A 9641-nucleotide genomic window follows, 5' to 3' on the forward strand; every position below is an offset into this window, starting at 1 on the left:
AATATAAAATATAATATTTTATGTTATATTATTTTATTTTCATTTTTATTTTTTGTTTAATTTATTATTATTTTTTATGTTGTTATTATATTTTATTATTGTTTTATTATTTTGTATTATTATTTTAGAATTTTTATTGTTATATTTTATATAGTTTATATTTTATTTTTTTAATATGTTTTATTTTATTATATTTTTAGTACTATTATTTTATAATAATTTATAAAATAAAATAGTAATAAAAATCATAATAAAATAAAAAAATAAAAAAGAAAATAAAACAATATAAAATATAAAATAATAAAATGATAAAAAATATAAAAAAAATAATCTAATATGTCCTCACCTATTGTACCATCACCCATTCCCTGTAGACTGTAAGCCCTCGCGGGCAGGGTCCTCTCTCCTCCTATACCAGTCTGTTATGTACTGTTAATGATTGTTGTACGTATACCCTTTCACTTGTAAAGCGCCATGGAATAAATGGCGCTATAATAATAAATAATAATAATCTAATATAATAATATTATTTTATTAGATATTATTATTAGATATTATTATTATTAGATATTATTATATTAATATTTTTATTTATAAATATAAAAATAAGATAAAAATGTAAAAATAATAATAAATAATAATAATAAAATAAAAAAAATAAGATAAAAATGTAATATATTGAAAAAATAATAAAATTATATGAAAAATATAATAATAATACGACAACAGTTTTTAGGTATAAAAGTCATATAGTTTACTTTCTCTTGCTCATATAGCAATATTCTGTACATGTGTTTGCAAAACAACAAAAACCATAATAAAAACATACAAAAACTGTACATGCATAGTTATAGGAAAAAAAAAATACTTTTATCTCTCCAAAAGGAGACATACGTATATAGCCTCTGGAACCGTTTCCTAGCCAGTATTATGGCTTAACATTGGAGTACTTCCAACATGTTATATAAATATATAACTTAGTTTAACGTTTTCTTATATTACATAGTTGCTGTACATAATGGTGGTGTATATATATCAAAATATATATAAAACAGTGCAAAAACAACAGGAATACACAAACAAAAAATGCTACATAAAACACATCTGTACATGTCTATTGGTTTGCATAAGCTAAACCAGGGGTTCGGGGTCCCTTAGCATTTCCCTGTGCTGCTCAACTACAACTCCCAACAGCTCAAAAAACCCCAAGCCTTGGGTTGTAGTGTGGCAGGACCTGGACCGCTGCAGGGTGAAACTCCCAAGCTACATTCACAGCACTGACACAGACAGGACAGATGGACGCCTCTCTGCCAGCTTGGCATTCTCCCTTAGCAAAAAAAACCCTAAAAAAATAAAAGAAAGCGCCAGTACGGACATCCAAGTGTGCGGATAGAGTGCGTGCAATACTAGGAAGTCCTAAACCGCGGCGGATTGTTGACACGTCCACGTCCAAGAATGGAGATTCGCTTCGGAATAAGATGCGGAATCCGGGCTTCTTGGGTCGTCTTGCACGCAGCCTTCTTTTCCCTTCATTCCTTGATCTGTTGATGGAGGGATGGATTTCTTTTAAGTCCCTGATGGTTAAAAAAAGATCTGAAATATAAAGAAAAACAAATCTGTTATTACACAGCACAGTTATAGGGAGAGGCTAGTGGTGCACAGCTCAGCCCCCTCCTTTCCTCCAGAGCTCGCAGCCATTAGAAGACCCTGCCCTTGTTTATCTTGTGAGCAGTCTCTCCAGCCCTGCTCCCCCTCCCCCACCTTCTTCCCCTCTCCTAACCCCCCTTTCCCGCCAGTACAGCTTGTTTTGCAACTTTTTTTTTTTCTTCTTTAAAGAACTTTCCAAGGAGGAGCTAAAAGAGATTGAGTAACACTGCCTGGAAAAAAAAAAAAGCCTATCATGTGCAGTCACCAACTCCCACTTTCTACAACCAAAACAACCTCAGAAACACAACTTTGCACTTCTGCAATTTGCTTACAAATTACTCCCTTCCCACCTCCTCACTCCCCCCACCCCCCCAAAAAAACCCAACTTGTCCTTAGATCACATCAGTCACAAACAACCCAAGAAGATGGAACAAAAAAACAAGAAACAACAAAAAAAAACAACTCACCAAGATATTCATCTGATCTTTTTCCTAGGGGTCTGCTCCGAAGTGCAAAGAAGGTGGGGGGCAACTTTGAGGTTGTCAGTCTTGGGGACTTGTGTTCTCTTCCTCTTGGGGAAATAATCTGAAGAAAGAAGGGTTAGATGAGAGTCTAGATGAGAGTGATTATTAAGGAGGATACATTTTAGGTCAACAACACAGGATCATCTATGATCCATTTTAGGTCCACACAGGATCATCTATGACCCATTTTAGGTCCACACAGGATCATCTATGATACATTTTAGGTCCACACAGGATCATCTATGATACATTTTAGGTCCACACAGGATCATCTATGATACATTTTGGGTCAACAACACTAGATCATCTATGATACATTTTGGGTCCTCACTGGATCATCTATGATACATTTTGGGTCCTCACTGGATCATCTATGATACATTTTGGGTCCTCACTGGATCATCTATGATACATTTTGGGTCCTCACTGGATCGTCTATGATACATTTTGGGTCCTCACTGGATCGTCTATGATACATTTTGGGTCCTCACTGGATCATCTATGATACATTTTGGGTCCTCACTGGATCATCTATGATACATTTTGGGTCCTCACTGGATCATCTATGATACATTTTAGGTCGACACAGGTTCATCTATGATACATTTTAGGTCCTCACTGGATCATCTATGATACATTTTAGGTCCTCACTGGATCATCTATGATACATTTTAGGTCCTCACTGGATCATCTATGATACATTTTAGGTCCTCACTGGATCATCTATGATACATTTTAGGTCCTCACTGGATCATCTATGATACATTTTAAGTCCTCTCAGGATCATCTATGATACATTTTAGGTCCTCACTGGATCATTCATGATACATTTTAGGTCCTCACTGGATCATCTATGATACATTTTAGGTCCTCATTGGATCATTCATGATACATTTTAGGTCCTCACTGGATCATCTATGATACATTTTAGGTCCTCACTGGATCATCTATGATACATTTTAGGTCCTCACTGGATCATCTATGATACATTTTAGGTCCAAACAGGATCATCCATGATACAATGTTGCTGTTGTTCCAACTTTGTAGTAAATATTGATGAGTGGAGCTTACCAGTTATGGAAGTGCTGATCTCCCTCTTCCTTTGAAGGGATGAAGTTGAGGTCTTAGATGGCCCTTTAACTCCTTGGCATTTCTTGACAGCTTTGTCTGCGTTCTCCTTTGCGCACTCCTGTTTCTCCTGTACAGTCTCAGCTGGTGACTCCTCTCTGGTATCTACTGTTGGCACAGATAGCCTAGTACTTGCTTGCCTGGATAATGGGGTGGCATTAGCAGGGCACAGTTTGCTTTCCCTGTAAAAAATTGGCATCTCTGTGTTTTCCAAAGGTTCCCAAGAGAAAGTCCCTTTCAGTGGTGTCCCAGAATCAAAATCAAAGTTCCACCTTTGACAGTCAGATGCTTGGATCTCCTTGAGTTGCCTCTTCAGCTCAGATCTCAGCTCGTCGTGATCGATGGGGCCAAATAAACTTCTGCAAACTCCCCTTCCACTGCCACCCATGCCCATCCTGGGCAGCAGTAAAGCTGGCATGCTGTCCTCCTGCAGAGCAAGGTTTGCCATGAGTGTTGTTGATGTTTACTAAGCAGTAGTAGTAAGTGTAAAGGCTTGAGTGCTCTCTGGATATGTCTGGGCAGGGTTTGGGAAGCTTATATAGAAAGGGAGCAGGAGTGGAGCTGAGGAGGAGGCAGAGGAGAAGAGGAGGGGATTGCTAGTGAGGAAAACACTCTGATGACTGGGCAGGGACAGCAGGGAGGAGCTGCTGCTGGAGAGCTCCTTTCTTTACCTTTTAGGTTTCCAGCAAGGGTGGAGATCCAGATCAGGTTAAAAAAAAATAATAAAAAAAATACCTCTCTCTCCCCCTCCTCCCTTGCAATCTAGTGCCAACTCTACTCCCCATTCACTATGCAAAAAGGGAGGGATCCCAAGTCAGGGGGTTGCAACGTTCCTTCTTATGGAGAGAGGAGGGGGTAGTAACATTGACTTATAAACTGTAACTGATATTTTCTTCTTTGTCTCCTCTCCTGCCCTGTATTATTCCATCTTCCTGAGTGCATCCCAAAGGGCATCAGATTCTAATCCCCCCTGGATTTCTTTCTCTTTAACCCATTCTGCTGCAGGGCTTCATGAAGAACTATATTATCCCTGCTGCTAGTAAATGCTGCAGATAATTATTGGAAGGAGGAAAAAAAAAAAGCAGATGGTGTCCAATACAGCAAAATCCTGAGCCCTATAGACTTGAACCAAGGGGCAGTCAGGTGTCTCCAGCTCCAGCTATACATATGTACATTGTAGATTTATTTGTTTCTTATTGTATCATTGAAGTCCTTGGACAGGGCAGGTCCCAGAGCTGAGAAGGTCCTCACTATTTACCTGTAGATACATTGTATGTAGCTGTATTTGGAAAATACAGATGATTTGATACATTGTATGTGGCTGAATTTGGAAAATACAGATGATTTGATACATTGTATGTGGCTGTATTTGGAAAATACAGATGATTTGATACATTGTATGTGGCTGAATTGGGAAAATACAGATGATTTGATACATTCTATGGAGCTGTATTTGGAAAATACAGATGATTTGATACATTTTATGTGGCTGTATTTGGAAAATACAGAGGATTTGATACATTCTATGTGGCTGTATTTGGAAAATACAGATGATTTGATACATTGTATGTGGCTGTATTTGGAAAATACAGATGATTTGATACATTCTATGTGGCTGTATTTGGAAAATACAGATGATTTGATACATTTTATGTGGCTGTATTTGGAAAATACAGATGATTTGATACATTCTATGTGGCTGTATTTGGAAAATACAGATGATTTGATACATTGTATGTGGCTGTATTTGGAAAATACAGATGATACATTGTATGTGGCTGTATTTGGAAAATATAGGTGATTTGATACATTGTATGTAGCTGTATTTGGAAAATACAGATGATTTGATACATTCTATGTGGCTGTATTTGGAAAATACAGATGATTTGATACATTGTATGTAGCTGTATTTGGAAAATACAGATGATTTGATACATTGTATGTGGCTGTATTTGGAAAATACAGATGATTTGATACATTGTATGTGGCTGTATTTGGAAAATACAGATGATTTGATACATTGTATGTGGCTGTATTTGGAAAATACAGATGATTTGATACATTGTATGTGGCTGTATTTGGAAAATACAGATGATTTGATACATTGTATGGAGCTGTATTTGGAAAATACAGATGATTTGATACATTGTATGGAGCTGTATTTGGAAAATACAGATGATTTGATACATTGTATGTGGCTGTAATTGGAAAATACAGATGATTTGATACATTGTATGTAGCTGTATTTGGAAAATACAGATGATTTGATACATTCTATGGAGCTGTATTTGGAAAATACAGATGATTTGATACATTGTATGTAGCTGTATTTGGAAAATACAGATGATTTGATACATTGTAGCTGTAGTTGAAAAATACAGATGATTTGATACATTGTATGTAGCTGCATTTGGAAAATACAGATGATTTGATACATTGTATGTAGCTGTATTTGGGAAAATACAGATGATTTGATACATTGTATGTAGCTGTATTTGGAAAATACAGATGATTTGATACATTGTATGTAGCTGCATTTGGAAAATACAAATGATTTGATACATTGTATGTAGCTGTATTTGGAAAATACAGATGATTTGATACATTGTATGTAGCTGCATTTGGAAAATACAGATGATTTGATACATTGAATGTAGCTGTATTTGGGAAAATACAGATGTAATATTGTTTCTACAGAATGATATCTGCATTGAGATAATGCAGAAAACGTCTGGGTAAATAACAGATAATTGCACATGCATATATAATAATAATAGTAAAAATTATTATTATTATTAGTATATTCTTGCAAAAGAAAGCCATAAAAAGCCATACATTTCATGTATGATATATGAAATAGCTTTTTATGGTTTTCTTTTGCAAGAATATATGGTGGCATTGTCTATGAAGACATATCAGGAGTATAATGGGTTCTGATAAAAATATAACTGACCCTAAAAACACTTTATACTAAGCCTTATATATATTTCATTATAAACTTTACGTCTGGGAACTAAAATTAGAAATGTAAACCAGATGTAGAGTAAAAGACGAGGCTAAGGCTAGGGCTACATGAGGACAATGGCTAAGGTTAGGGCTACATGAGGACAATGGCTAAGGTTAGGGCTACATGAGGACAATGGCTAAGGCTAGGGCTACATGAGGACAATGGCTAAGGTTAGGGCTACATGAGGACAATGGCTAAGGCTAGGGCTACATGAGGACAATGGCTAAGGCTAGGGCTACATGAGGACAATGGCTAAGGTTAGGGCTACATGGGAACAATGGTTAAGGTTAGGGCTACATGGGAACAATGGTTAAGGCTAGGGCTACATGGGGACAACGGGTAAGGTTAGGGCTACATGGGAACAATGGTTAAGGCTAGGGCTACATGGGAACAATAGTTAAGGCTAGGGCTACATGGGGACAATGGCTAAGGCTAGGGCTACATGGGAACAATTGTTAAAGCTAGGGCTATATAGGGACAACGGGTAAGGTTAGGGCTACATGGGGACAACGGGTAAGGTTAGGGCTACATGGGAACAATGGTTAAGGCTAGGGCTACATGGGGACAATGGCTAAGGCTAGGGCTACATTGGAACAATGGTTAAGGCTAGGGCTACATGGGGACAATGGCTAAGGCTAGGGCTACATGGGGACAATGGTTAAGGCTAGGGCTACATGGGGACAACGGGTAAGGTTAGGGCTAAATGGGAACAATGGTTAAGACTAGGGCTACATGGGGACAACGGGTAAGGTTAGGGCTACATGGGGACAATGGTTAAGGCTAGGGCTACATGGGGACAATGGCTAAGGCTAGGGCTACATGGGAACAATGGTTAAGGCTAGGGCTATATGGGGACAACGGGTAAGGTTAGGGCTACATGGGGACAACGGGTAAGGTTAGGGCTACATGGGGACAATGGTTAAGGCTTGGGCTACATGGGGACAACGGGTAATCTTAGGGCTAGATGGGGACAAAGGTTAAGGCTAGGGCTACATGGGAACAATGGTTAAGGCTAGGGCTACATGGGGACAATGGTTAAGGCTAGGGCTACATGGGGACAACAGGTAAGGTTAGGGCTACATGGGAACAATGGTTAAGGCTAGGGCTAAATGGGAACAATGGTTAAGGCTAGGGCTACATGGGGACAATGGCTAAGGCTAGGGCTACATGGGAACAATTGTAAAAGCTAGGGCTATATGGGGACAACGGGTAAGGTTAGGGCTACATGGGAACAATGGTTAAGGCTAGGGCTACATGGGGACAATGGCTAAGGCTAGGGCTACATTGGAACAATGGTTAAGGCTAGGGCTACATGGGGACAATGGCTAAGGCTAGGTCTACATTGAAACAATGGTTAAGGCTAGAGCTACATGGGGACAATGGCTAAGGCTAGGGCTACATGGGAACAATGGTTAAGGCTAGGGCTACATGGGGACAATGGTTAAGGCTAGGGCTACATAAGGACAACGGGTAAGGTTAGGGCTAAATGGGAACAATGGTTAAGGCTAGGGCTACATGGGGACAATGGGTAAGGTTAGGGCTACATGGGGACAATGGTTAAGGCTAGGGATACATGGGGACAATGGCTAAGGCTAGGGCTACATGGGAACAATGGTTAAGGCTAGGGCTATATGAGGACAACGGGTAAGGTTAGGGCTACATGGGGACAACGGGTAAGGTTAGGGCTACATTGGAACAATGGTTAAGGCTAGGGCTACATGGGGACAATGGTTAAGGCTAGGGCTACATGGGGACAACGGGTAAGGTTAGGGCTACATGGGGACAATGGTTAAGGCTAGGGCTACATGGGGACAATGGCTAAGGCTACATGGGAACAATGGTTAAGGCTAGGGCTACATGGGGACAATGGTTAAGGCTAGGGCTACATGGGGACAACGGGTAAGGTTAGGGCTAAATGGGAACAATGGTTAAGACTAGGGCTACATGGGGACAACGGGTAAGGTTAGGGCTACATGGGGACAATGGTTAAGGCTAGGGCTACATGGGGACAATGGCTAAGGCTAGGGCTACATGGGAACAATGGTTAAGGCTAGGGCTATATGGGGACAACGGGTAAGGTTAGGGCTACATGGGGACAACGGGTAAGGTTAGGGCTACATGGGGACAATGGTTAAGGCTTGGGCTACATGGGGACAACGGGTAATCTTAGGGCTAGATGGGGACAAAGGTTAAGGCTAGGGCTACATGGGAACAATGGTTAAGGCTAGGGCTACATGGGGACAACGGGTAAGGTTAGGGCTACATGGGAACAATGGTTAAGGCTAGGGCTACATGGGAACAATGGTTAAGGCTAGGGCTACATGGGGACAATGGCTAAGGCTAGGGCTACATGGGAACAATTGTTAAAGCTAGGGCTATATGGGGACAACGGGTAAGGTTAGGGCTACATGGGGACAACGGGTAAGGTTAGGGCTACATGGGAACAATGGTTAAGGCTAGGGCTACATGGGGACAATGGCTAAGGCTAGGGCTACATTGGAACAATGGTTAAGGCTAGGGCTACATGGGGACAATGGCTAAGGCTAGGGCTACATTGAAACAATGGTTAAGGCTAGGGCTACATGGGGACAATGGCTGAGGCTAGGGCTACATGGGAACAATGGTTAAGGCTAGGGCTACATGGGGACAATGGTTAAGGCTAGGGCTACATGGGGACAACGGGTAAGGTTAGGGCTAAATGGGAACAATGGTTAAGGCTAGGGCTACATGGGGACAACGGGTAAGGTTAGGGCTACATGGGGACAATGGTTAAGGCTAGGGCTACATGGGGACAATGGCTAAGGCTAGGGCTACATGGGAACAATGCTTAAGGCTAGGGCTATATGAGGACAACGGGTAAGGCTAGGGCTACATGGGAACAATGGTTAAGGCTAGGGCTACATGGGGACAATGGTTAAGGCTAGGGCTACATGGGGACAACGGGTAAGGTTAGGGCTAAATGGGAACAATGGTTAAGACTAGGGCTACATGGGGACAGCGGGTAAGGTTAGGGCTACATGGGGACAATGGTTAAGGCTAGGGCTACATGGGGACAATGGCTAAGGCTAGGGCTACATGGGAACAATGGTTAAGGCTAGGGCTATATGGGGACAACGGGTAAGGTTAGGGCTACATGGGGACAACGGGTAAGGCTTGGGCTACATGGGGACAACGGGTAATCTTAGGGCTAGCTGGGGACAAAGGTTAAGGCTAGGGCTACATGGGAACAATGGTTAAGGCTAGGGCTACATGGGAACAATGGTTAAGGCTAGGGCTACATGGGGACAATGGCTAAGGCTAGGGCTACATGGGAACAATTGTTAAAGCTAGGGCTA

General features: G+C 40.8%; 1 protein-coding gene across 1 annotated transcript; it reads right to left on the bottom strand.

Annotated features, from left to right (window-relative positions):
- Positions 1 to 729: 729 nt before the first annotated feature.
- Positions 730 to 3860, bottom strand: LOC142257090 (cyclin-dependent kinase inhibitor 1B-like). The gene is made up of 3 exons (XM_075329167.1): positions 3243 to 3860; positions 2115 to 2232; positions 730 to 1593 (listed from the first exon to the last, which is right to left on the bottom strand). Exons 1-2 carry the CDS (start codon positions 3745 to 3747, stop codon positions 2123 to 2125), a joined length of 615 nt encoding a protein of 204 aa, XP_075185282.1. The 5' UTR covers positions 3748 to 3860; the 3' UTR covers positions 730 to 1593; positions 2115 to 2122.
- Between the last annotated feature and the right edge of the window lie 5781 nt (positions 3861 to 9641).

Source organism: Anomaloglossus baeobatrachus, chromosome 11 (assembly GCF_048569485.1).
Source record: "Anomaloglossus baeobatrachus isolate aAnoBae1 chromosome 11, aAnoBae1.hap1, whole genome shotgun sequence".
In the NCBI taxonomy this organism is placed as follows: Eukaryota; Metazoa; Chordata; class Amphibia; order Anura; family Aromobatidae; genus Anomaloglossus; species Anomaloglossus baeobatrachus.